This window comes from Fukomys damarensis, unplaced genomic scaffold (assembly GCF_012274545.1).
Source record: "Fukomys damarensis isolate Sample0158 unplaced genomic scaffold, DMR_v1.0_HiC HiC_scaffold_36, whole genome shotgun sequence".
Taxonomy (NCBI): Eukaryota; Metazoa; Chordata; class Mammalia; order Rodentia; family Bathyergidae; genus Fukomys; species Fukomys damarensis.
Window position 1 is genome coordinate 46192710 of NW_022900948.1, and position 27272 is coordinate 46219981.

General features: G+C 55.0%; 1 protein-coding gene and 2 long non-coding RNA genes across 6 annotated transcripts in view; 1 reads left to right on the forward strand and 2 right to left on the reverse strand.

Moving 5' to 3' along the window:
- Cfap77 (cilia and flagella associated protein 77) overlaps nucleotides 1-27272 on the forward strand; it is a 114665-nt gene that overhangs the window by 50100 nt on the left and 37293 nt on the right. For all 3 annotated transcript variants that reach the window (XM_010627402.3, XM_019207921.2, XM_010627403.3), the window contains exons 2-3: nucleotides 10928-11027; nucleotides 11569-11794. In XM_010627402.3, the coding sequence (XP_010625704.1) occupies nucleotides 10928-11027; nucleotides 11569-11794 (326 nt within the window). The remainder of the gene's footprint in view (nucleotides 1-10927; nucleotides 11028-11568; nucleotides 11795-27272) is intronic.
- LOC117284335 lies at nucleotides 11795-13923 on the reverse strand. 2 transcript variants are annotated; one of them, XR_004515405.1, is made up of 3 exons: nucleotides 13228-13923; nucleotides 12217-12310; nucleotides 11795-11987 (listed from the first exon to the last, which is right to left on the reverse strand). It is a non-coding gene; the product is annotated as an uncharacterized LOC117284335 (long non-coding RNA). The 2 variants fall into 2 exon arrangements; XR_004515406.1 differs by having other exon boundaries at nucleotides 13224-13923.
- Nucleotides 14928-16865, reverse strand: LOC104864448. Its single transcript, XR_780905.3, has 3 exons — nucleotides 16740-16865; nucleotides 15377-15527; nucleotides 14928-15046 (listed from the first exon to the last, which is right to left on the reverse strand). It is a non-coding gene; the product is annotated as an uncharacterized LOC104864448 (long non-coding RNA).

Here is a 27272-nt window from a genome sequence, read left to right on the forward strand (position 1 = left end):
TCCTCCTCCTCCGAAGATGCCTCGGGCCCATTCACAGGCTTCCCTCTGCCTCCTCTACCCATGGTAGCAGGTCAGCTGGCATTTTGTGTTAATCTCCTTCGCATTTATTACAATCCCACTTTTTTTATTGACACGGAAATAAAACTTACAGTCAATGAGATATGAAGAAATATATATCAAAACAGACGACACCGCGGCATTTTCATCTGCTCTCGGGAAGGAACAAGGGTTTGTGGGGGGGACGAAGAACGTTTTTCTTCCCTATTACATGATTCGAGTCTCAATGAATCTATAAAGAAAACCAAAACACAAATAGAGAAACCAAACAGAATGATCCCTGCAGCTGTCAAAACTTAAAACAGTTCAGTCTGCCTTTGATTTCTGTTTTAAGCTTTGAAAAGTACGTAGATCATTCTCTGCTTTCTCCTTCCTTTTCTTCCTTTCTGCTTTTTTTTTTCTTTTCTTTCCTCCCTTTGCACAGGAGGCCCCTCCTTACACCTGCCCGTTCTGGGGCCCCCTGGCTTTGACCCCTGGCAGCCGAAGCGGCCACCTCAGCGAAGGCCTCGCGCTCTGCGCACGGCTCCCCAGCAGGCCCCAAAGGGCTCTTTCCTGTCTGGACACCACATCCAGAGGTTTTTTTCCTCTGCAAAAATACTGTCGCCCTGGAGAGGAAGGGAGACCGAGGGGCGCACACCCTGCAGACCCACGTGTGCCTGCCCCATCACTCTTTACCGCTCCATCTAGTCACACCAGGAGTGGGAGGGCTGTGGGCCGCTTGAAAGGTGATGAGAAAGAGGTTGAGAGCTTGCTCCGAGTCACACAGTGAGAAAGGTTCCGAGTCCAGCTTCCCATCCCTCTGTCCACAGCAGGTGGACATGGGAGAGGCAGCCTGGGAGAGGTCTGGTGCTCGGCTTTTTTTTTTCTTTTTGAAGACTGCGGAACTCACCCGTCTGCAGGAGTCTGAGAAGGACGCTCTGCCTGGAAAACGTGGGGCCGCTGGCTCAGAACCAGGGCGCCCTGCTCCCCAGGGCCCTCTGCTCACTGTCCACCTGGGGTCCCCTGAGCTCTCTCTGAGCCCCGAGGGATTCATTCACCTCCTCCTGCGTCCCGGGTGGGGACAGGGGAGCCTCCTCCATTCCAGGCACTGGGCTGCCACCTGCGAGGCCACACGAAGCAAGCAGGCCCCTCCCCTCTGAGAAGAGGCGTCCATCCCGTTCAGCCTCAGAACAAAAATGACCAGGCCCTAGGATCCTGAGGTGACGTGGCCACCGTGGGGTACCTGGGTGGCTCTGACCTCTGCTGTTCCCTCGCCGCCCAGGGCCCCGCCTCCCACCTCCCCGTCCACCCCGCAAGCCTCCCCTTCCCCAAGGGAAGCCTCGTTTCTGGAGCCCGGCGTCCTGGGAGGGAGAGAAGTCATTTTGCTCAGTGTACCCGCTCCTTCCCAGGCTCCTGTTCAAAACAGAGAGAAGAGTTTCCCAACGGCTCAGGCGGGAGCCACAGCAGCCCCTTCCTGTGGACATACCCTGCTTTCCATCGAGGTAAAACTCACATTGACTTAACTGCCAACCAGCTTTAAGTGTGCAGTTCGGTGGCTTTCCCTGCATTCACAGGGTTGTGCAGTCATGACGTTGAATTCCAAGACGTTTTCACCACTCCAAAAGGAAACCACCTGGTGCCTAAGACCAGTCACTCCCGTCCTACCGCCTTCTGGCTGAAAGCAATCTCCAGCTTTGTCTTCTGTCTTTTCTGATGCGTCTACTCTGGACATTTCATCCGAATGGGCCCATATCACCTGTGACCTTGTACCTGGCTGGCTCCTCCCCTTAGCACGTCTTCAACTCCGTACGTGTTGTAATGTGCGTTGGTACTGCTCTGTTCTTTTTTGTGTCTGAATAATATTCCACCATGTACATATATCACATTTGGTTTGCCCACTGATCTGCTGATTAACACTTGAGTGGTTTCCTCCTTTTGGCTGTCGTGAATGTGCACGGGCCTGGGCCACTTTGAAGCTCTGTTTTTAGATCTGTTGGGTGTATATCTAGGAGTGGAATTCCTTAGTCATATGGTACTTCTCTAACTTTTGAGGAACCATCAAATAACCATCATTTTGTAGCCAGATGTCTATCCATCCAAACTGCCGATGATTCAAAGCCATGCAGGTGTAAATGACAGCCAGTAGGACGTAGAACCGCTTTTTATCTAGAAGTCTCCGTGCCCTCTGCAAAGGACTTTACCTGCACGGTGATCACTCTGGCCGCTTTGGATCTCGGCCCTCTCCTCACTGCCCTTTCGTAGGGAAGGAAGCTGAGACTGGCAGCTGAGTACCTGGGCTCAAGCTCTCAGGGCCAGGCAGCCAGGCCTCCCCTCACTCCCCCAGTCGCTGGACGCGTGCCCCAAGCCTGAGCCCCATGACGATTGGCTCCAGTGACTGGAGTGTGGGCAGCGGCAGCTTGCTGCGCCTTGGCCGCCGCGCTGGAGTGGGGTGCCTGCCCAGAGCACGCCCAGCCGGGGAGAGCAGGCGCTCCCACAGTGGCTGACCCTCAAGACCGGTGACCCAGACTGCACAGCTGGGGCTCGCTTTATCCTATGTCCCAAGGCAGCTGCACTCATGGTACTCGCCTCATCCGCCCCAGCACTTTGACTTTCTCGGGGCCCAGCCCTCGAGGGGCGCTGGGTTCCCGCTTTGCAGATGGCTTGAGTGACCAGGTGGGGGCGGCACAGGGGCAGCCGGGCAGCCGGGCAGCCGCATCCCCTAGGCTTGGTGCAGAGCGCTGTCGGCTGCGCACTGCCCCCCATTTCCTCTGCGTCCCTCTCCTCCCGGGACTGTGGGACCCTCCTACGCCCCACGACATGAGCCACCTCCTTAGGAGCGACTTCTGTCTGTCCACAGCCCCAGATGACACCGAGCCAGTTTTTATTGCTTTAAAAATAATCCCAGTCACGGTTTTAGCTCCCTCCTTAGCTCCACGCAGGCCTTTTTGGAGTCGTGAAGCATCCCCCTCCACCTAACCCCGCTGTTGAGTTACGGGCCTCCAGGGGCTGCGGCTGGAGCGGATGCGTCCTTGCGCCTTTGCTGCCCGCGCTGCCTTCTCCGAGTGTAATCAAACATCAGGCTAAGTAGCAAATAAATCTCTCGATCTCATAAGCTGCACAGCGAGATCATGTAAATGCAAATGAAGGACCTGGTTTCAAACTGTCAAGGGGAGGGGACGGAACGCGGGGCCCTGTCACCGTGACCGCCCGCACCACCAGAGCCATACATCAGCCCCCGGGAGCGGAGCCGCCGCATGGGGAGGTCAGGCCGCTGGGGCGCAGAGAGCAGCCAGGCAGGGGCAAGACACAGGCTGCCAACACCATGAGAACCAGACAGAGGCCGGAGCGGGAGGCCGGGCAGGCTCAGGGGGACCTGGGGCCGGGGCCCCCGACCTGAGCCAGGAGGTGCTGTGATCCCCCTGACAGCAGTGGGGACAGCAGCCGATGTTTATGAAGCTTCCACAACTGGTGAGGGCTGGGAGCAGAGGTTCCGGTGAGTTTCCGAGGTCACACAGGAAGTGGCAGGGCTGGGATCCAAACCCACTTCCATGTGGCATGACTGGCACGCTGGCTGCCCACGTTCCTCCGCGTGACCTTCAGCATCTCCCTCCAGATCTCCTGAACCCCGAAGCCACCTCAGCCCAGACTGTAAACTTGCTGCCGAGTTCTAATGACATGGGCCACCCTAATGTGTAACCTCTCTCTCTCTCTTTTTTTTGGTACTGGGGATCGAACTCTGGACCTTGCACTTGTGAGGAAGGCAGCAGAACCCCTGAGCTAAATCCCCAGCCCTGTAACTTCTTAATGTGCAAAACAGACACACATCCCATGACTCTGCTTTTTATTTTTATTTCTTTAGTGATAAAAATGACATCTCAAGCCAGGTGTGTCAGCACATAACTATAATTCTAGCACCGGGGAGGCTGAGGCAGGAGGATCTCAGGAGGAGTTGAGTCCAGCCTGGGCTACATAGTGAGTCTGAGGCCAGTCTGAAGCACATAATAAAACCGTCTCAAAAAACTAAAGTAAAAGCCCAGAAAGCTGACAGCTCTCACCACGTGCTTCCACATACATACCGCATTTAGGTTCCTCAGTTTCCTTCCCATTGTTAACACGGTTGGCAAAGTAGTGTATGTAAAAGTTTGAATCCTGCTGTGCCTCTCTTTTTCACTTGACATTACTTGATATGCCTTTGATCACATATGGACGTGGCCTTCTCCGGGGTGGCTTTTTAGTATCTCTGCGCTGTTCAACTGCCGCTCAGACAAAGCTCGCGGTTCAAAGCGCGCCGGGCTTCTAAACTGCGTCCTTTGATGCCTAATCACCTTATTTTACATGATTGTTTATCTGAGGCTCTCATTATGGAAATAAATAAATATCCTCTATGCTAATAACGATCACAATTTGCATTTATATTGTGCTTTCCATCCTGTCGTTGGAGGAGCATCTTAAGTTGTTTTACAATAATGCCCTGCCCGGGCGCGCGCACGACGGCAGCTGCACGTCTGTGTGCGTGGGGGAGACCTGTACACAGATGTTTATTTAATAACTACCCGGCGCTCACTGGGATTTCACCGAACTGTGCTCTAACAGGCTGCGGGAAAGAGTGGAGGCCTTTCCTTCACCTGGCCCTTGTGGATGCGTGGCCAGAGGGCAGAGGGTGGGTGGTCACCAGGAGGGGGCGCAGCGGGGCTGAAGGGCTCCCAGGGACAGACGAGCGAGCGTCCAAGGTGGGTCTAGAACACAGGCCTCCGTGGCAGCTCCCTGGAAGCGAGGCTCCATTTTGCAGAAGGCCATTGGCCACACTGTCCCGAGTAAGGTCTGGTTTGTACCATCTAAGCTACAAAGCCGACCGATTTCACTCATTTTCACTTATCTGGTGAGGAACACAGTCGACAGGGGAAGAGGGTGAGAGCTGGTTACACCTGGCCTGTGGGGCTGGGTCACTTGCTTGCTCGGAAGATGGAGCCCAGACGTTGCTGTCTTGGATCCCAAGGCCCCAGGGATCCAGGCAACTTCCCAGCGAGGCCGGAGGGAGACGCCACCCCTCCCACCACAGCATCTGCCTCTTGGAAGAGCTGGGGGGCTCCTGCCGGCCTCTGGCGGCTCTGGGCCGCCTGCTGCTGGGTTCCCTGGTGGGAGGTGGAGGGAGCTGCCTTCGCGGGAGGAGCCTGGAGGACCGCGGGACCCTCGGGACGGGAGAGAGATGGTTTTAATTAGAGCGGAGAGATGGGAAATAAGGCGGAGAGGGATGACATCTTAATCAGGTTTAATGAAGCTGTCTGCTGATGGGGACAGCTGTCACCCAGAGCTGTATCCCAGCCAAGCCTCTCTGTGACAGAGCGAATGGGGGAGAGCACAGTTTGGAGGCGGTTGGGGAGGGCGGGGAGGTCAGACCAGGAGCTGGGATTTTCCACCTACCCTGGCCTCTTGCTCCTGACCCCTGGGGCGGGGATTCCAGCCGGCCAGGGCTGGCCGTGGAGTTCCACAGTCCCCGCTGTGCAAAAACCAAGGAGGAGCCTCCTGCGAGCCAGCCAGGGCTTCGAGTGAGAGATCTTAAGAACTCAACCATAAGAAATGGGAAAAGCAGACTCTGAGGCCAAGTTTCCCAGGTCCTCTGCCCCTCCCAGCCTCGGTTTCCCGTCTGTGTTGTGGGGGCAGCGTGGCCTCCTTACAGGGTCCTGGGGTCTGTGGGAGGCTCAGGCAGGGGGTGAGGAGAGGAATTTAATCCCAGCTGGTCCGTCCACTGCCTGGACAGCTTCGGGCAAGCACAGACCTCTGTAAGCTCCAGCTGCCCCGGCCATACAGTGGGAAACTGCCCCTCCAAGGGGCCGGGGGAGCACAGAGCTCTCAGCACATGCTTAGCACTCAGTGAAGAGGGCTGCTAAGGGGGGTTCCCGGGCATCACTGTCCTGCATGTCAGGGAGACATAGTAAGTGCTACTCTCTTTCTTCTTTTTTTCGCTTTCTGCAGTAAAGACAGCCTGCTGGTTCTCAGGAATCCCCATGGGGGAAGGGTTTTTGCAGGCTCTGCACAACCCTATCACCCATGCACACAGGCTGCCCCAGGACCTTTGCATAGTCCAGCCCAAGTGCTGGCTGGGAGACCCCTTTTGTATCTGCAAATGGCATCCCCCATACTGTCCTGGGTGGATGGATAGGCTGCTTGGGGACCTGGGTGTCTGATTAAAGCTGAGATCTGTGGCTAAATCCCATCGGTTTGGTAGTCAGGTTGTTGCCATGGAAACTGAGCCACCATCGGGCCTCAAGTTCCTCTTGCTTGCTGGTGGCCGCTGATCTCAGACATCTGTCACAAACTGCTTTCCCGTGTCTAGAAGTTCAGGGTTGGGACCTCCCTGAGAACCTGCGTGTCAGATGGCCAGCTTCACCCCTGCGGGCTCCCAGGAGGCCCCACTGGACCATCGGGGGACTCATCTGCACACCCTGGCTCCTGTCCTTCCCAGCTGCCCGCCCCCCGAATCTTGGTTTTCCCGGAAATGTCAGACAAGACCTGAATCTTCCTTCTCCTGGCCGCCTGCCCCAGACCCAAGCAAGACCTAGCTGTCTGCTTAGAGGGCTTTCCGAAGTGGCAGCTCTTCCCCGCCCCCCAGCCTGTTCAGCCACCCGGGGCGTGAGAGCGGTGGTTTCTGTCTAGTTGTACCCTGAGAGCCCCTTGTGCTCACAAGTCAGGCTTCTCAAGGAGGCTGATTAGGAAGAAGCTCCCGAGGCAGAGCGTGGGGGGGCGGGGCCTGGTTGGAGGCTGGTCCTGAGGGCGTGGCCATGGCGGTTTAGTTCCGCCCTTTGCGCGATGCTTCCTGGCCATAGGGTCGCCAACCTCTCTCTCCCCCAGGGCAGGCCCTTCGCCAGACCCCCTCCAGGCTGGCACCGAGGCGTGCACCAAGCTGGCAGTGCACACCGGCTCCTCTGCTGGCAGAACCCCCGCTCTAGGGTGACTCCCAGCCCAGCTACGGGGCAATGAGTGCTAAACACCGAATGGGGAGAGCACGGGGCGCTTCACGCCTTGGCACACAAGACCCCGCAGCCTCTGGGCCTCTGTTTCCCTCGCTGTGAAATGTGCACAGCAGACACCGCTGTGCATGGTGGTTAAGAGCTCGGAAGCCCTCTGTGCAGCTTTCATCTCCGTCCCCACGCGGAGCCCTGCACCCCAACTTCTCAAACCGCAGCCTGGGCGCGCTGTGCCTGCATGTGTTGCAGAGGGGGAGCGCGTGTGGCTGGGTTTGTGCCACCCGCGGCCCAGGAGGACCCTCACTGCCACCTTGTCCCGGTCAGCCCCTCGCCGAGTGTGGTGGGCTCTCTGTGCGCCGTGGATGGTCAGCAGCGTCCCTGGCCTCTACCCACTAAAGGGCAGTGCCCCACCCACAAGCGATGCCCTGGGGACAAGACTCACACCGGCCCAAGACCACTGCTGCGGAACTTTCTGTGCTACGAATACGGCTAGACTTTTCCACCCATTTGTGTTTCTGGGGTTGGTTATCAAGCGCTGAGCTGTCTGGATCCTTCTCAGACACGTTTTGGGGTGGCCTGCATGGTCATTTCTATGAGGGGTTAGGAGTGACCGCTGAGATCACAAGTATCCTGATTGCCCCAAACCCTCCCCAAGAGCCGGGAGCTCTTATTTTGTGTCTCCCAGAGGTTGGGCACCTTGACACATGGGTCTTGACCAATGAAGCACCTGTCCAACTCTTGCTCATTTTTTAGAGGAGAATCTGTCCTTTATTGATTTATAGCTGCTTTTTGCATATGATGGCTATAAATCTTTTGTCAGATACATACATTGCAAATATCTTCACTCACTGTGTGGACTCAGATTTGAGAGCTGGGGGGCACTGTGCTCCCCTCCTCATGCTCCCCGGAGCCCTTGACTATCATTACTTGATTGACTCTTGGCAAAACAGTGTGAATTTCGAAAACAGTGAATTTCGTGAGAGCAAGGGCTGTTACCCACTCTGTTCACCTTAGAGCTACCAGTGGCAGGGCTTGGTACACAACCGGCGTGAACTATTTATGGGGTGAAAGCTCGAGGAGGCCTCCTGCTGGGGTGAATTTTCACAGCCCGGGTCTTCAGCAGTTTCTGATTCCCAGGCAACCGGTCTGCTCCCCAGCCCCACCAGAGGGTGGCAGCCAGCTCCCGAGTCCCTCTGTCATTCCTCTGCCAGCTGGAAGTGTGCCGGCCCGCACCTGTCCCAGGGGACACAGGGCCTCTCCTGGAGAAGTCACATTTTAATTAACTTCCTCAGCAGTCGCTGGAGAGGCCGGATCATCTTCATAAACAAATGAGAGGCCAGAGCTCTGCCTGGGCTCTGGCCGAGCGGCCGGGAAGGAAACCAAAACAAAGCACCCAGCAGAGGGCCCTGTACCTGCCAAGGCTCCCAGGGAGCTGGGGGTCTGGGGTTTGTGACCCGGAAGGAGAAGGGAGAGAGACGATCAGCTGAGCCTGGAGAACCCAGGCCCCAGGTGCACATGCGCCGTTCTGGGCTGCGTGAAGGGTCCTTCAGACTTGCATGAAACCCCTCCCCCAGTGTGCTAGGAGGCAGGGCCTGGAGGTGGTTAGGTCACGAGGATGGAGCCCCCGCCGTGGCATTAGTGCCCTTCTGAGCAGGGGAAGGGCTGGGTCATCTCCGTCTTCTCTTCTGTGTGAGGAGGCAGCCAGTTGCAGACCGGAAGGAGATTCTCCCCAACCCTGAGTCTGCTGGGGCCTGGGCCTTGGGCAGCCCAGGTTGCCAGGCTGCCACACTCAGGGATGACTGTGTAAAACTGCCTAGGGTGCGTTAAGGGCTCCCGCAGCCCGCCTTCCCTCCTGTCTTCCTTTCCGTGCCTCCTTCTTTCCTCTTTGCTTTCTTTCCTCTCGCCCTCCCTCTCTTCCTTTGTCCCCTCAGCCCCGTTTACTAACATCTATTCCACCTTGAGCCCTGGGAAAAGAGGGGTAAAAATAAAGACTGATGGAGTGTGTTTGAAACCTCTGCACCTTCTGTTCAATTTTGCTGTGAACCTAAGACTGCTCTAAAATATAAAATAAATTTTTAGAAAGTTAACTTTAAAAATTAATGAATAGCAAAAAAAGTTAATGAATAGCTGAGCAGGGTGATACACTGCCTCTGCTGTAGTCCTAGCTACTCAAAAGGCTGAGGCAGGGATATCTCAAGTTCAAAACCAATTTAGGCAAGTTAGTTAGACGCTGTTTCAACATAAAGAAATAAGAAGGGCTGGGGATACCTCAATGGTAGCACACCCCTAGGTTCAGTGCCCAGTACCACAAAAGAATTAAGGAAGCCCAGATCCCTGTGCGGTGCAACACACAGGCTCCTTTGGGCAGGAAGACACTGAGAGTATCGCCAGGCAGTTACTGACTCGAATACGCTACTCTGTCATTTTCAGAGGCTTTGCGTGGGATGTAATTCACACACCGTACAATTCACCCATTTAAGGCAAACAGCTGGGGATTTAGCTCAGTGGTTCCGCTGCCTGCTCCGCAAGCGCAAGGTCCCGAGTTCAATCCGCGACACCAAAAAACAAAACAACAACAAAAAAAATAAAGCGTACAATTTAATGGGCCTTAATATATTCACAGAGTTCTACAACCATCACCATAATCGATTTTTTTGTGTGTGGTGGTAGGGTTACTGGGGATGAACCCAGCTCCTTCGCTGAGCTACATCCCCAGCCCTTTTTATTTTGTATTTTGAGCTAGAGTCTCACTAATAATTGCTTAAATTACCCAGGCGGGGCTTGTGAGCCTCCCGCCTCAGCCTCCCAGAGTGCTGGCATTTATATAAACCTGTGCCACCATGCCCAGCACCCCACAATCCCTTGTAGAACGCCCCCTCAAAGACACATTACCCCCGAGCCTCGGTAACCGCCAACCTTCCGGTTCCCATGAATTCGAATGGTAGGTCGGGCACATGCTGACACCCAACACCCAACATAACAAGGAGGCGCAGCCAACCCACGCCCACCCAGGAAGCCTGCCCAGCGGAGGAGGTTTCTTGGCACACCTGCTACAGCCCACCAGGAAACAGGCAGTGAGAGAAACCAGGGCTCCGGCGGGGCAGGAATCCATAACCCACGGAAAGTGGTCCAGCATGGGCCTCGTGATTCCGCAGCCCCAGATGAACTGAGCAGAGGAAGGGCAGGGCGTGGCCACATGGGCCCTTCACAGCTCTGTCCCTGGGCTCACAGCACGCAGGAGCCATGGAAACCGGAGGCTCACCACTCTTTATTTGGTACCTGGATCTAGTGTGGGCTACAGACAGACAGCTGGGGTTCAAATCCCAGCTCTGCCACTTCCTACTGTGTGTCCTGAGGCAGCTTCACCTTCTCCATGGGAGGAGTGGAGGTGGTGACGGGACTTGGGTCCCCAGGTGGCAGAGAGGAACCGGATATTGGGCCTGGGACGAAGTAGAACCCGGAAGTGCTCGAGGATGATGCTCTTCCCTCCTCCACCTCAAGATCTGGGGTCGCCGTGGCTCAGCCATCCCGCCCCAGCCCAGGGCCAGAGGCACCTGCCTGTCTTGCTCACCCTGCTCCATCCCAGGGGCGACGCCCGCCTCTCTGGGTCTCAATTTCTGCATCCATAAAGCAGCAGTTTCCTTCCATGGCTTGAGAAGGAGTTCACCAGAGATCCAGTGGCTAGGGCTTTCAGGCCAGGGGGGTGACAGTGGGTGCTTCACTGCGTCCCCACCCTAAAGTAAGGATTTAAGGAGGAAGAATCCGCTTCCTTTGCTGGTGATGAGGGCTTGGGGTGTCCCTGGAGGAAGCAAGAGCTCGTCACACTTACCTCTGTCCACCTGCAGCTTGGCTCCTCTCCGGTGCCCACGTTGCTAGACATCATGAGGGCTGAGATTTCCTCACCTTCGCGCTCTCTCCTCCTACAGGCGGAACTCGGCAAACCCCGGGAGAGAAGCTGCAGCCTGCCCGGTGTCGATTTCAACTACGGCCTCTACATCCGGGGGCTGGATGGGGGGGTCCCCGAAGGTGAGCGAGTGTGCGGGGGCACGGGGGCCTCAGGAGTGGATGGAAGGCGGCTCGCGCCTCTTCCTGGGGCTATCGTCAGCAGCTGGGCCACTGGGAAAACCCAGGGGGCTGCTCTGCAGCACAGCTCTGGGGGAAACCAAGTCTGGGCAGCTGAGTAGTGAAACCCAGGGCTGGCTTGGCCGAGATGGTGAGGACCAAGGGGGTCTAGGCTGGGGAGCAGGGAAAGAGCAAGGGCACCCTGGGAAGGGCCCCTCTGCAGTCAGCACCATTCCAGCTGCAAGCACAGGACGGGCTCAGGACCAGGTCTCTGATGGCCCAAGGGTGGCTGAGGGCAGGTGCCCCGGCTCCACGGAAGAAGCTCAGCCTCCCTCGGCATCTCAGAATCCCAAGCCCTCCTTTCTGTGCCACCATACGCTGCCAGGGGCAGGCAGGGCGGACGCCCATCAGGCTGGGATGTCGGGGGCCCCGTTTGTTCCAGTCTAAGGCCGGGGGCGCTTTGCTTCCCCTGACACCGCCCCTGGCTCTGTCTCCCTTGCCTCAGCCATCGGGCACTGGAATGTGTACAGGCAGCAGCCCACCTGCCCCCAGGAGCTGACCCGGAACTACATCGCCATGAACCGCGGGGCCGTGAAAGCTGGCCTGGTGACCGCCCGGGAGAACATCCTATACCGCAGGCTCAATGACATCCGCATCAGTGACCAGGACGACCGGCGCCACAAGGAGCTGCCCACCGTTCCCCCCAACATGACCTTCGGAATCCGGGCACGGTGAGAGAGTGGCACTCGGGCTCCATCCCTCACCAGGGCCAGGGAGGGCGCCAAGAGGTGCTGGCTGATGGGGGAGCAATGTCGGAGGGGACAGGGAGCAGAGCACCCTCTGAGGCGGACTGTCCCCTCTCCCTAAACACTGTCCTGTGGCTTCCGTGGCTGTGCTGTGGTTCCGGCCGCGCTGAGTGCTTGCCTGGCAGAGGGTGGCAGAAGCTATGAAGTGACCTCGTTTTCTCTCACCTACCTTGACAGGAACCCGTCTTCCCTGGGAGGGGGTTCAGGAACCTGAACGAGGGAGGCCAGGTTACCCCAGCCCAGCACCTGGGAGGCTGTGACACAGGCTCACACCCGGACTCTGGTCACAAGTGGCTGTGGGACCCCAGCCTCAGTTTTCGCACCTGCAGAACGGGACATACCAGTACCTGCTTTGTGGTGTCGCTAAGAGGTTGCAGCGGCACAGTGGCTTGTCATAGAGGCCTCCACAGAGCGCTCGATAAACATGGGCGGTTACTGTGGCTGAAATGATGGACACACACTAAATATCCAAGAGCTATGAGGTGTTTACATTTTCACCTTAGTATTTTATTAAGTTTGAACACGGTGATGTGCTGAAGTGCCCGTGTTTGGCTTAATGAAATTTTACAAATAGAAATGTTCATTTAGCAAGTGATCAGATAAAGACAGGGGCCTTGTCTGGCACCCTAGAAGTCCCTGGGATCCCCCTGTTCTTTGCCTGGCATCCCGTAGATCACATGGGCCAGATGGTGTTCCCGAGGTCCCATCCTCCCAGCAACAATGCTGCAAATGCCCAGCAAGAATAGGACCAGCCAGTAGGACCCATGTCCCACACAGAGCTGGGTGGGAGTGTGGAGCCAGGGAGCAGCTGCAGAAAAGGACTTTCAGAAACCTGCAGCCCAGTCAGTGCCCTGTCTTTTTCTGCTTGGATCTCCGAAGAAACCCCTAATTGCTCTCGTGGCTTCCAGAACCGGCCCTGACTGAGTTACCTCCCTAATGCACATGCTGAGTTGTATAATTCCCTATGCAGACGCTGATAAGAGCTCCACAGTTAGGGACATTATCCTACCTGGCTGCCGACCACAGGATTCTCTCTGTGAACACAAATGCAACTCTACATCTTTTTCACCTCAGCCGATGTGCATTGTGGGAACTGACTTCACCCTTGACCCAGGGAGGGTCATGTGATCATGCTTGGCCAATCAGGGCATCTGATTTTCTTTGCCCCTAACAACAAGTGACCCATGACCGGATCCTAGCACAACTGGAGTTCTATCAAAGTAGAATATGGCTGCATAAAATCAAAACCCAAACTGCCTTGACTTTTTAAAGGGAATGTATTGGCTTGTGTGATTGAAAAGCCCAAGGGTGGAGCTTCAGGCAGAGGGGGACACACGCGTCAGGTAATAGTTACCAACATTTGGTCTCTCCCTCCACGTGGTGGCTGTGCTTCCTGGTTTGGGCTTCATTCCCGGTCAAGGTTCTTCCTCACCTGCTGTCTGGCTGAGAGCAGTTGCATTCTTAATCCTGTTGTCTTAGTAAACCCAGCAGGAGTAATTTAGAAAATACAAAAGCCTTAAGATCAACATGTTTTGGTCCAGCAGGTCACACACGTGTGCCTGAGCCAGGCACTGCGGTTGGCTAGACTGGGGTCCCACGTCTGCTTCTGAACTCTTTGCCGGGAGGGTTGGAGGCTCTGATGCCCTGATTGGCCAGGCCTGATCACATGGCCCGCCTGGGAGTCAGGGAGAAATCTTCCCCACAATCCATCTGGGACGAGGTGGGGACCAAGGTTCTGTTCCACAGGGAGGAGCCCTGGAACTGAGCAGGCCAGAACAGCAGGAGGTTTCCTGGCCTTTTCCATATCGTGAGGAAAACTTACCATTATTACAGACTCACTGAGGTTTGTGTATCGAATCGCACTGAACAAATAAACAGAACCGCTGCTTGCAGACAGCAGCGACTGCCTGGGCCTCCTGCCGCCCTGGCCCGGACCAGCCATCTGTGCCCTCCTTCAGCGCCATCGCACCCCCAGCCTGCCTTCCAGTCTTCCTTCTGGCCACGCCTAACTTCCTTTTGCTGTGTTACTTTCCTTTTCTCTCTCTTTCTCTCTTTTTTTTTTTTTTTTTTTACCAGGGATTGAACTCGGAACCTTGCCCTTGTGAGGCAGGTGAGCTAAACCCCCGGCCCCCTTTTTTTTTTTTCTTTTCTCTCTCTTTTTCTTTTTTTTTTTTTTTGTACCAGGGATTGAACTCGGAACCTTGCCCTTGTGAGGCAGGTGAGCTAAACCCCCGGCCCCCTTTTTTTTTTTCCTTTTTAATGCTCCCTTCCTTGTCTTTTGTTTTACTCTTTCGTTTTTATTGTGGTGAACTGTGTATGACATAAGACCAGTCATCGTGCCGGTTTTCATGTGAACAGTTCAGCAGGACTAAGCCCTTTCATACTGTGCACCTCAGCACCACCCAGACTCTTCTGCCCTGGGGGGCACCAACTCCCCTCACCTCCGGCAGCTCTTGTTAACCGCCGCCCTCCATTCTGCTCCCTGTTTCTGGGACTTGGACGGATCGAGGTGCCTGCTAGGGGTGGGCTCTACAGCGCAGGCTCTTTTGTACCAAACATATTTCCTTTACCATGATGTCGTCCATGTTCGCCCCGGCTGTACCATGCACCTGCCCTGCGTTCCTTTTTAAGACAGAGGAATATTTCGTTATGTGCCTGGACCTGTCCTCCATGGGTGGACACCTGGGTTGTTTCCGCTTTGGGTTGTTGTGAGTTCTGCTCTGCACGTGGGTGTGCAAAGACCTGTCCTTGTCCTGCTCCTGATGCCTTTGGTGACCCACGCAGACGCTGACTTGCTGAATCTCGCAGGGATTGTAGATGTGATTTGGAGGACCCACCATACTCTCTCCCAAGCGTACACCTTCTGCTGTTGTAGGATGCCTTTTGGCCATTGTAGAGGCACAGCGACGCTCCACGATTAGGCCGCACACCGAGAGGTCCGATAGGAGACTTTATTCAGGAAGGCAGGTCAGGGAGAGAGGAGAGAGGGAGGAGAGAGAAGAAGAGAGAAGACCAAAGAAAGGAAGGTCCTTTGATTGTTTTGGGCTGGGCTCTTGCTTATTCATGAGGAGTGGGCTACTTCTAACCTATCACAGGCCAGCTTGTCTTTTATGGGTTCAGTCCTGGAGACACTTAGGTTTGACTTCTCCAGATGCTGTGGCCTTGGCGGGAGGGAAACTAAAGATAAGAGCTTGAGGTCATTTTAGGAGCCAAGAAGAACCAGGAGAATACAGCCTGTGACGGCTGCAGCATCAGGTCCCCAACAGTCATATCCTACATGTGAGACCCTCCCACCCTCCAAATTTCACTCCAGCATCCTCTTTTTGGTAGCTCTCCCATCCCTGTGGCCTCATACATTAAAGACACACTGGACAGTCTCTTCTGGGCTGGCTTAACCAAGCGTCTGTACGCTCTCTTCTCCTGCCTTTGAGGTGACCCCACACCAGCCCTCCCAGGTGTGTCCCAGGTCACTGCTGCCCAGTCTGGCTGCCTCCCATCACCCCTCACCTTGTTCTGTAGGATGCCCGGGGCCGGGCCCACAGAGCCTGCTGTCTGTTCCTGGTCACATGATGGATCCACGCTGTGACACAGGGCCTTGCAGAGTGGTGTGGGAGGGGCTCTGGGCCTGGATTCCATCTTTGTCCTCAAATCTCCTCCTCTGTGAGTAAGGTGTTAACCTAGTAAGCTGGCATTCTGTGACCCTCCGAGAATGCCTGTCGCTCCCTCTTGGCTTAACCCTTTCAGGCCAGTTTTATCTCGTTGTCATGAAAACCTGGGCAGGAGGTGAGCCAGACCACGCTTCAACAGGGGCAGAAGTTCATCCAGCTTCGTGGCAGGCTTGGCCGCAGGACCCTTCCCCTGTGATGCTTATCTTTTAAAATCTCAGAAGTGAGAGCACTCAGGTTATTAGCGATCACTGTGCTGAAAGCTTAGAACAGGAGAAAAGAGAAAGGAGTTGGGGTGAAGAGATTCTCCTGGGGTCACCCAGCAGGCTACAACCAAGCCGGCCCGGATCCAGGCAGCCCGGGGCTCTCCTGTGCGGCCCAGGCTCTTCGCACAGTGGGGACCGTGGTGCCAACACCATGAGGTTATTCATTACCATCCAGCTTTCAGTACAAAGTCTCAGGCTGCTGAAAACTGAGAGGTCACAATTCCAGCGCCAGAACGTGATGAAATGCCGGCTACATCTTCCATGATGGTAAATGGGCTTTGCATATGCAAATTGAATGGATTTTAAAATGGTATTTAATGACGATTTTCGTAGCAGACATTAACATTAATTGCACAGAAATGAAAATGCTGCATTAGGTTGCTGTTAGCAGCAAATATCGTGGCCATAAAGCTTTATCTTTATCAGCAGCGGCCCTGCTCGATGTGACAGGGCAGCCGGGCAAATTGCAGGCACAGAGGCTTTTATGGGACAGAAATCCCCCCCCAGGCAGGCCCGAATCAGCATCAATTTCACTTTATTTCTTCGTAAATGGAGGTTAAATGGCTGCCGGAAAAGCTTTTACCGAGCTGCCTGCAGCCTGCAGACCCCCTTGGCCAGCAGACATAAATGTGCAGAAACAGTTACAAAACCATCGCCCCCCCTAATGGGGCTATTACTTTAAAGTTATGGGGCCGAGGCCCCTTCCGTAACGACCCCCTTTTACAACCCTCAATTCTATTTATTTCCCCACTTTAAAAGCATGTTAAAAACCAAATCTGATTACATTCGACTACCGAGGAATTGTGGGGTGATTTGGTCCAATAAATAAATAAAGTAAAGAAACAAACAAGAGCCGTTAATACCCGCAGATGTGTTAAAAAATAAAGTTTGGCCTTGGACTAAATACACAAAAGCTTGCTCTAAAAGGAGGGTGCTCACCACATGGGGCAGACGTGCCACTCGCTGCTCAGCACAACGCCAGGTCTTCTCCCCCTTGGTTGAATCCAGAGGTGCGCCCACTTCCCACACCTCCGTTCTGCTCAGCTGGCCCTCCGAGCCTGGACGCAGAGTTAGTTACTCAGTTACTTCCTTTCCGGCTGGTTCCCAAGCCACAGTAATCTGTTACCGATTTTCTCTACATCACAAGGGCCCATTTCAGTCCCTGAACCTCAGGCTACGGAGGAGGCCAAGACCTGTGCAGTTGGCAGGAAAACAGCAGCCACATGGAGACAACCAGGGGCTGTGACTGTGTCAGCAGAGATGTTGATTTGGCCTGGGCAGTCATTAAAAAATTCTTTTAGAATGAGTTATCACATAAAACAAAACAAAAAAAACAGACATGGGTGTGGTAGTGCCCTCTTGTAATCCCAGCACTGAGGAGGCTGAGGCAGGAAGATCAGTGTGGGTTTGAGGCCAGCCTGGGCTGCCTAGTGAGTTCAAGGCCACCCTGGAATACCAAGTGAGACCCCGGCTCAAAATAAGAGGAAGAAGAGGAGGAGGAAGCGGGGAGGACTGAGTATCCCAGGCTCCAGTCCCTAGCTAGCTGGCTTCTCGCATTTCTTTTATCTGCTCCTTGGTCTTTCTGGCGTGGACCAGTGGTCTCCATCTTGTGGCACTGTGGACCGATGTGGCCGGCTGTGGAGACCACACCCCTGACCAGACAGCTGGAGAGAGCCCGGCCCTCTCTCCCCCCGCCAGTCTCTCTGATCTTGAAGTTCAAGTCTGAAGAATTTTAAACTCGTTACCAGTGAGCAAGGCCATAACCGCCAAGCTGCAACCCCACGTCCATAAACAAATACGTCTGGAGGCACAAATGTAACTCTTAAAGAAGCGCTTAATTATTGATGCATCTTATTGAGCACTTGCAGACGCTCCGGGCCCTGGGCACATCTTAACTGTTCCTGCGCCTGATGGGCCTCACTGTTGATTCTGCGGGGGATCTGGGCACCGGGTTTCCACAGCCCTGATGGGAGGGGAGGCCAGGCCTCTCCAGCACTAGCCAGCTCCCTGTTCCTCCCTCCCTGTTCCTGCTGCTCCTCAGAGCGGGCAGGCTCAGGGAGGCTCTGCCTGGGGCTCTTCCACCCCATCCTAAGGAAGGGGAGAGTGAGGGTGGTCAACAGAGAGCGGTCGTTGGCCTGGGCCTGGATGCCTCAGGGTAGGGGTTGGTCTGGGCCTGACTTCCTGTGACAGTGACCACAGTGCCCGCTGTGTGTGATGCGGCTGGAGGAGACAGGCTGTCTCGTAGGTTTCTTTGATGTCTAGAACTTGCCCGCTCTGCTTCCCTTTTGCTTTGTCCTTTCACAGCTTTCTGTGACTGTAGCAAAATACCCAATGCGATAAATCTAAAAGGAAGAAAGGCCTGGGGGCTCAGTGGTTCCGCCGTCTGCCTGGTAAGTGCAAGGACCTGAGTTCAATCCCCGGTACCAAAAAAATTTTAAAACGGAAGAAAGGCCAAGAGGCCCTTGGTAAGTGTCTGTTGAGGGAGGCGTGGTGGGATGGCCACCTCGGGGTCTGGGTGTCACGCCAGTGGCGCGTGCGCCTATGAAAGGCCCCTTCGTCCATCTGCTGGGTGGCCAGGCCCAGTCCCGGTGCTCACAGCGTTCAGCTGCCACCGCCCACCCTCCTGCCACCCCAGGCGTGGCCGGCCCAGCGCTGGCACGGTGAAAGGTGGAGGAAACTGTACAGGCCGTTAGAGAGATGTTTGCTGCCCGGGGCATTGGGGTCTCTCTGTCAAGCTGGCTTCTTTGCAAATGAACAAGGTGCCCTCCAGTCACCCGGGTTAATGTGTTTCTCGTGGAGCTGGCGGCTGAAATCCAAGCCTCCCACAGACCTCTGGGACCCCAGGCGGCGGTGGCAGGGACAGAGCGGGGACGGGGCCTTCGGTCTCCACAGGCGGGCAGGAGAGCAGGGTTGGCAGCGGCCAAGTGGGAGCGTGTGGCGCTCGCAGAGCCCTGGCCCAGAGCTCGCGGGAATCCAGAGTCCAGCCAGAGCGGACACTCAAGAAGCATCTAAGTCATCATGGGTCAGGGCCTGTTCTAGCTTTGAGACTGCACACGAAAGCAAAGAGAAAAGCTGTTTGACACCCAGATATGGGATGCGGGGGCCAGAGATGCCTGTGTCCCGTGAACCTGCCGTGCAGGATGTGTTCCTTAGCTGCATTAATAGAGGCTGGAAATCCACAACAAGGGAGGTGACCACCACACTTTTCTGCTCAGTTGTACTTACAGCATGAAGTTAAAAAATGCCCGGCCCTGTACACTCTGGAGAAGGTCCATGAGGTGGAGTATTGGGAGGGCGCTGAGGAGATGATGTGTGGGACGAGGGAAGGTGACCACTGGGACAAAGGACGTGACGAGAGATGAGTCCACCTAGCTGGGTGAGAAGAGATATGGAGCAAAAGCAGCAGCCTCTGAAGGTGGTGGAGGCTTTGCTCTGGGGGCTTTGGTGTATATATAAGAGTGTGGTGCTCCTGGCTATGGACACAACACTGAACTCTTTTCATGAATCCTCTCATTAAATGCTCATGACTACAAAGCAGGAGGTAAAGTCCCCGTTTTACAGATGGGGAAACTGAGGCCCAACGCCATGTGGCCAGCTGGTGGCAGCACCAGGATTGGGCCCCGTCAGCTTCCAGGATCACTGCCCGGGTACACAAGGTTGCCACTTCCAGGAGGAATTGAGTTCCCAGCCGTCGGTGACAGCGGTTTACAGCCCCCGCCCTCCTCACGGCCCTTGCTGGTGGGTGCTGTCGCTTTCACTGGCTCCTGGGGAAACCGAGTCAGAGGGAGAGCTGTCCTGGCCCTGGGCAGGAGCGGCGGTAGCCCGTGGGGGTAAGCAGCTGGGTCCTGGCCAGTGGTTCCAGCTCCGCCTCCTCTCCCGCCACCCACACTGCTCCCTTCCTGCCGGCTCCTTCCTCCCTCTGCCGGCTTGGTTTCCAGAGCCAGGACGGAGCCATTTTTCATACTCTGCCTCGGTCCCCTCGCTCTCCTGTGGCTCAAACAGATTTATCCTAGCCCAGCTGGCATCCGGGCAGGCAGGGTTCAGGGCGGCGCCCGGTGTGATGGATGAGGCTGAGGCTCCCTGGGCCTGTGCGGGCTCCCAGCCCCATCCGTCAGGAGCCCAGTGCCAAGGTCAGCGCTAACAAGGCCGCTGCCCCCGGGGCGCCCTGCACAAGGTGCTCAGCTCCACTTCAGGCTTTTCCCACGGGTGCCAGCACAGATGTCACCACGGCCTGGTGTGCAGCATCTCCTGGTGCCACCTCCAGCACAGCGCAGAGGACCTGGGGGCCAGAAATGCCGGCATCAGTGCCCAGTGCCAGGGACAGTGCCACTCAGTCCGTGGGGAAGGCACTCATGCTGGGCATGGGGGCCTCTGCAGGGTCTTGTTTGTTTTGTTTTGTTTGTATTTTTGCAGTACTGGGGATTGAGGGCTTTGCATTGAGCTGCATCCTAGCCCTGTCTGCTAGTTTGTTGGTTTGGGCTTTGAGACAGGGTCTTGCTAAGTCCCTACGTTGCCCGGACTGGGCTGGGACACATGATCCTTCCACCTCAGCCTCCACACCTGGCTCTGTTTGCATCCACAATAATAATACCAGCCACGTCCCATGCACCACCCCGAAGGAGGGAGCCCCAGAGCCACCCTAGAAGGGTCACCTCTCACCTCTCCATTTCCAGGCAGGGAAACTGAGGCCCAGGGGAACGCTGTTAACACAGCCGGGGAGCGGCTGCATCCCAGGTGTCCCTGACCCCCAGGCGCAGGGCCCCTTGTCCTGTGTCTCTGTGACACAGATACCTGTGAGCGGTGTACAATCAGTCAGCAGCCTTCAGTGGCCCACAAGGTTCCAGGCACTCAGCCCGTCCAGGAGCCGGCCCTTGCCAGCTTTCCTTAGAGTTCATTGGGGAACTCTGCGAACAGACAGATGATTTGGGAAGCTGCAAGACTCACTCGTGTGGAACACCGCGGGTGAGACAGACGTTTCCAGCTGGGGCCACTCGCCTCTCACTCTTTACTACTAAAGGAGCTAAGTATAGACAGTTCCACACCTGTCATCTCAGCACTCAGGAGGCTGAGGCAGGAGAATTCTGTATGTTACAGCTGAGCCCGGGCTACCTGGTGAGACCCTGTCTCTTAAGTAAAATGTTAATAATAATAATAATAATAATAATAAAGATGTGATGTGGCTCAGTGTCGAGGGCCCCTGGGTTTAATCCCCCAGCCTCACAGACCACAGGGAATGGAGAGAGGACCTGCTCCCCTCCCTGCCCTCCTGGGCACACCAAGACAGGCATCCATGGGAGAAGGGGAAACTGAGTGCCCAGGAGCTTCACCTGGAGCTGCACCAGGTGGCAAAATGCAGTTTCCTAGGCCCTGTCTGTGGTTCCTGCTGTCCTTGTCTCGGCTCCCTGCAGCACTGCCCAGCTGCTGCGAGGCTTGGTGGATGACCCAGGGGTCCAGGGTAGCATCTTCTTGGCTACTTCCCCTCCATCCTCAGTCGGCGGCCGCTGTCCTGCAGCTGCCCACATGGGAGCCGCTGATTGAATTCACCCTTGTGAAAAATGTTAACAAATTGCAAATGACCTCTTAGACAAATTGAGAAGCCGGGACTGTGTGCTAACCCAGCCTGGCTCTCTCTCAGTCATAGTTTTATGCTGGATCCACAAACAATTAAGAAGGAGCCAGGAGCCCAGAGGTCCTCTCGTCTAATTAGCTCTCGCCTGCCAGGGTGGGCAGTGGGGATGGGGGGACCTGGAGCTGCAGCAGCCCCCCAGGGCCAGGGCTCCCACCACCCCACTCGCTTCCTGCAGGGACAGAAGTGGGTGGCAGCAGGTTGGGAGCCTGGGAGCCTGGGAGCTGCAACCTGCAAAGTGGGCCTGAGGCACCTATGCCAGAGCCCTGGGGTAAGGCATGGTGGGGTGTGCACCCTCCATAAAATGCAGACTCCCTGCCCCTGCCCCAGGCCTATTGAGTCCCAAAGTCTGATGGTGGGGCACAGATGTCGACCTTTGATTTTTTTTTTTTTCCTGTAGTACTGGGGATTTGAATCCAGGGCATTCACACTGAGTTATACCCTCAGTCTCCAGGATACCTGGGCCCCCAGGGACATGCCACGTAGCTTGCATTTCCACTTGTCACTCTGGGAATGTGTGCCAGTGCTTCTAGATTACCTAATGCATGACTGTGTGACACTGTACATGTAACACACATACATGGGTATGGGCGATCTTTGGTATCCACTCTGCTCTGGGAGCCCTCTCAGAATCCACAGACGCTGAAGACTCTGGAGTGAATCGCCTTAGCGTTTGCATACGAGCTGTGTGCAGCTCTGGCCACATCCAGTACAGTGTGGATGCTAGGCGAATAGTTGTCCTACTGTGGTTTTTAGGGAATAAGGGCAAGAAAAAGTGTCCATGCATGTCCAGAACAGACACGATTAAAAGCAGTTTTTTTCAATCCATGGATCTGCAAAGAGGGAGGGGAAACAGGGCGGATGGGAGCAAGACCGCGAGGCTGGGCCCTGTCAGGACCCTGGTCCCCATGCTGTGATCCCATTTTGCAGCACATTGCCTCTAGGGTGGGGGACACAGGGTCTCGGTGTTTGTTCTTGTGATCTCATGTGCATCTGCAGCGATCTTGGTAGAGATGTTAATGAAGAAAACCAATTTAGCAGTAGCCATATACCTTATGGGCAGTGTTACTCAGAATTCTTGTTAGAAAAACAAGTTCACTCAGGCAGGAGGAGCTCAGTGCTTGGTAAGCAGTCCCCAGGGCCACTTGGGTCACCAGGGAGCCCATCCGGGACCTCGGGTCCTGCAGAGAGGGAAGCCCCCTCCCGCGGCCGCCCTGAGCCAGCAGCTGGGCCATGGGGAATGCGGGAGAGGGGGGCTTCAGAAATGTCCCTGGCGCTGGGCACTGTCGCCCCAGGGATCCACTGTGACTTCTCTGTCACAAGCTGGGTTTTGATCAGAGGCCCAGCCCCCCAGCCTCCGCCTGTCCTCCGTCCAGGCACATTCTGGGGACTTCGCCATCTCAGAGGCCCCACCCACTCCCTCGTCCCCTGCGGTCCGCGTGGGGACACTTGTGCCCGCCCAGCTCCGGCCCCGGCCCCCGGGGAGAAGCACACCGTTAGCATATTAGAGATGGGTTTTAATTTTATTTTAACAAAATAGCTGTCTCCACTGGAAGATGCGTCAAGAGCACAAGTAGGACCTGTCTTGAGCAGAATCGCGTTGAACAGACCTCCGCGCTGTCATTGATTTTCCGGGAAGAAAAAAAATCGCCTCTGGCTACGAAACCAAATTAGTAGTCACTGATGACCAATTATTTCAGCCCGCTGTGAACGGGGAGCCGGACTGAAATCCAGTTTGTCAGAGCCGAGTCTCCCTTCTGAAACACCTTTCAACAAATGTGTACCCCGCGTCCCTCGCCGGGCGCCTCCCCCTGCCTCTCTCCCACCAAGTTCTGGGCTCCGCGAAGTTTTAATGAGCGTGGAAGATGAAGACGGCTACCACGCAGGGCCCCTCTAATCCACTGCGTCTCCCGGCAGAGCTCCAGAGCGGATCAGAGCTGTCAGCCCAGCGTTTGCAAATGGTAATTTCCCTCTCCCAGCCCAGCCTGCCCCGCACATACCAGGCTTCACGGGGCATCAGTGGCCGGGGACCCTGAAGTGGCCCCAGGTTTCTCCCAGGTCCACCCCCCTGGGGAAGCCGATTCCACCTTATTTTAGTCCCCATTTTCCGCTCCAGGAGACTTCATGTTGACATGGTTTTGGTTGCAATTGGGAACTTTTTCAAGGGATTCTTTCGAGGTTCTCAGCAGAGGATTTGGGGAACCTGTTTTCACACAGCACAGCAGGCACAGGTCACGGGTTGAAGGCAGCCCCAGCAGCTGGGGCTCGGGGAACCCTGAGAGTCTGGCTGGGCCTGGCCCATCAGGACAATGGGATTCTTCTTTTTTTTGTTTGATTTTTTTGAGACAGTTCAGGTAGGCCTGGAACTTGCAAGTGATCCTCCTGCCTCAGCCTCCTGAGTGCCAAGATTACAGGCATGGCTACCATACCCGGCTTAATTCGAGCTTTTTTCTTTTGGTACCGAGGATTGAACTTGGGTCGCTTGGGCTTGCGAGGCAGGTGGCGGAGCCACTGAGCTAAATTCCCAGTCCTCTTTTTTCTTTTTTAAGTGGGAGCTTTTGGTAGAAGAAATGCTTTAAATCCAGGGAAGTGGACTTGTGGGAATGCGCCGTCTAACTCCACTGTCCCTGAGCACAGAGTAGGATTAACAGACAGCCCAGGAATCCAACTCAAAGAAAATGGATCATGAAAACATATTTTGGAGGCTTAACTGTAATAAGCAAAAAGCTTTAGGCCAGAGGAACCTGGATTCAGGTCCTGACTACAGCCTGGTACTCCCTGTCAGACAACAAGCTGTGAGGAAGCTGCTAGACTTCCCTGAACCTCAGTTTCCCCATCTGAAAGGGGAAGGGGTCTGTGGGGAGGGGATGTCTATCCTCCCTTGTAAAGTCCTTTCATCCCAGCCTAATCCACTCTAAACAGCAATAAAGTGTGGGCTGCTGTCTCCTCTCACTCAGGAGCCATCCATAGCTCCCTAGCACCTTCAGGATGCTCTTCCTTTGTCAGAACCTCTGCCTTGGCCATTTCCTGTATGATCTGGTCTTTTCTAGTTTTTCTTTGAAGACAACTTTATTGAGACACAATTTACAGGCAAATGATCCACACAGTACTTGATGAATTTTGACAAATGTACGCCCATTGGTATCCAATGAGGATATAACACATAGGACTCCCTGGGTCCCCCTGCCCCCCATCCCGCCAGACCCCCTGTTTTGCAGGGGCTGCCCCCGTCCCCTGGGCAGAGAGGATCCAAGGTCTTGACTTCATGGCGGGGCCTGTTGCGCACGCAGAGAGAGGCCCCACATCCTGGTGCCTGTGCCCCTGTGAAGGATGTCAGGGCCTCCCTCCCTGGGCACTTCCTGGCTGTCCCCAGGACAGGGTCCCAGAGGGTGCAGAGCCAACCCCCGTGAATCACTTCTGACCCTCAGCGGGGGCCCCCTGGGGTTGGGCTGAGGAGGTCTCAGGACCCCGAGAGAAAGCAGGAGATTCCTGGGCTTGGACACTGCATCCTACATCGAAGGGAGGCAGGAAGTGGAGCCTGGGTGCTGAGACCAGCAGAAGAGATTTGCACATAGAACAAAACCAAACCTCAGCTCCTTGGGGACGGGGTAGGGGACAGGCTGTGCAGGATCTGGTGGCAGAGGACAGGACCGGGGAGTGGGGTCCCTGGTTCTCTGCACGAGTAGCCAGGCCGGGTGTCTGTCTGCAGCAGCCGGCATGCAGGGCCTCAGCGCTGCCCTCTGCGGGAGAACGTGGATCCCAGTTCTCTGGCTGCAGCCGCTGTAGCCGCAGGGCGGGAGCCCTCACTTGGCGGCTTGACTGTGCTGTGTGACCCCAGGTGAACTATTTGACCTTTCTGGGCTTCCCCTCCGCATTTCCCCTTTTCCCGCACTCATTTAGTGAGGATAAATAATTAAGCTCTTCCTTGGGAGCCCCTCCAGCTCCTCAGAAGACCGGAGCAGGAAGGAGGCTGTAATTGTTACCACAGGGGCCTCAGCCCCTGGCAAAATCATTCACTTTGGGGTGGAAAAGAAAGGCCTTTCTTTATTATAAAGAACTACGTTCACTTTAAAAAGAAAGAAAGAGGTCTCATTGCAAAGGGGCAGCAAAAGACAGTTTTGGAAGAGAATAAGGAGCCGGCTCCTAAAGACCCCCAGAAGGGTCCAGGACTCGGGTAAAAGTGCCGAAAAGCCCCACTGGCCTAGGGGCCTCCGCCCTTTTCCCACCCGCTCACACCTGTGTCCAGCTACTTGTCCCGGAGGTCTCTTTCCACCCCAACTTAGTTTGCAAAAGCTTGGCGTGTGTCTCAGAGAGTTCCCTGGGTCCTTCGGTATCCAGCTGCTTCCTGCTTTTTGGCCGTTGTATAATATTTCACCACGGGGGCATGCCACTGTACACGCGTGACCAGCTTAGTGAACAGAGGAGCGGTGCAGAGGGACCCAGGACACCCAGGCCCTGCCCCACAAGGCCTGTCCAAACCTGCTACTTTCCCACATATCTTGAGTGAAATCGCAGACACCCTGAGTTTTTCTGGTCACCTCTAACTGCGAAAGGTCACCTCGGTGCATGATCGAAGTGCCCAGGCTGGCGTCTCTCGAACTCCTACTGCTTTGCTGCCCAGTCTGACCGCTTGACGGGGAGGGACAGGAGGCGAGCTCTGCCCCACAGGTGTGGTAACTGCTGAAGCACGCCCTGTTGGGTTGATCATATTTGATTAATCATCTTTCTGTTGCCGTTGGACTGAGACTGGCTGAGGTCGCACTCTCCTCACCTTGGCTAGTGATCATAAAAAGATTTGGGAAGCTGTTGGAAAAGTTCCGGAAAGTACTTTCTGTAGCACAGTTGGGGGGACTCGTGTGAAATGCCTGGGCCCCATTCCCAAGGCTCCATTAAAGTTTTGTAGATGGACCTCAGTCAACTTTAACCTTTTATGTTTCCTTAGAAAAATCACCCATTTTCTTCTGTTTTTCATATTTACTGGCTCAAAGTAGCACATAATCTTCTCTTCTAATTGAAAAAAAATTTTTTACCTGCAGCCAGAGGCTGCTCCAGCTATTTTGGACATGGTGCTTATTCAAGTTTGAGGATCTTCCTTAAGAAAAAATAATGTAAAGCTGGGCACGGTGGCACACACCTGTCATCCCAGCACTTGGAGGCTGAGGCAGGAGGATTGCTGAGAGTTCGAGACCAGCCTGGGCTACACAGGGAATTCCAGAGCAGTCCGAACGACATAGTGAGACCGTCTCAAAAAAAAAAAAGTAAAATCGAAGCCTCAAAATGAATACTTAGAAGGGGAAAAGAGATGGAAATGAATTACAAATGTAAATAAACCACAAACCACAAAAATCTAGAAAAGCAATATCCTTTTAAAAAATTGACCTGGGGTGTGGGTCATCCCAGCACTTGAGAGGCTGTGGCAGGAGGATTGCCGAAGGGTTGGAGGCCAGCATGGGCTACAGAGTGAAACCCTGTCCCCCTGAAAACGGTAGATCTCATTTAGCAATCACGTATTGATTCCTTCCCGCAGATTTTCAGCTCCACAGATTTTGATGACCTCTTTGTATAATCGTAATTTTGTAACGTTTTCTCCATGAAGGAGAAAGCTATTCTGTGGGGGTCCTGGCCAGGAATGAATGGTTCAGCGGCAGGACAAAAGCCCATAGGCTCTTTGAGGAATGAGTGGTTAAAATGCAGGGTGAAAGCGTACAGGCTATGTGAGAATCGAATGACTAAACAATGTGAAGTTTGAGGGCCGGGGATTTGGCTCAGTGGTTCTGCTGCCTGCCCTGCAAGCACAAGGGCCCAAGTTCGATCCCCAGCACAAAAAAAAAAAAAAAAAAAAGAGA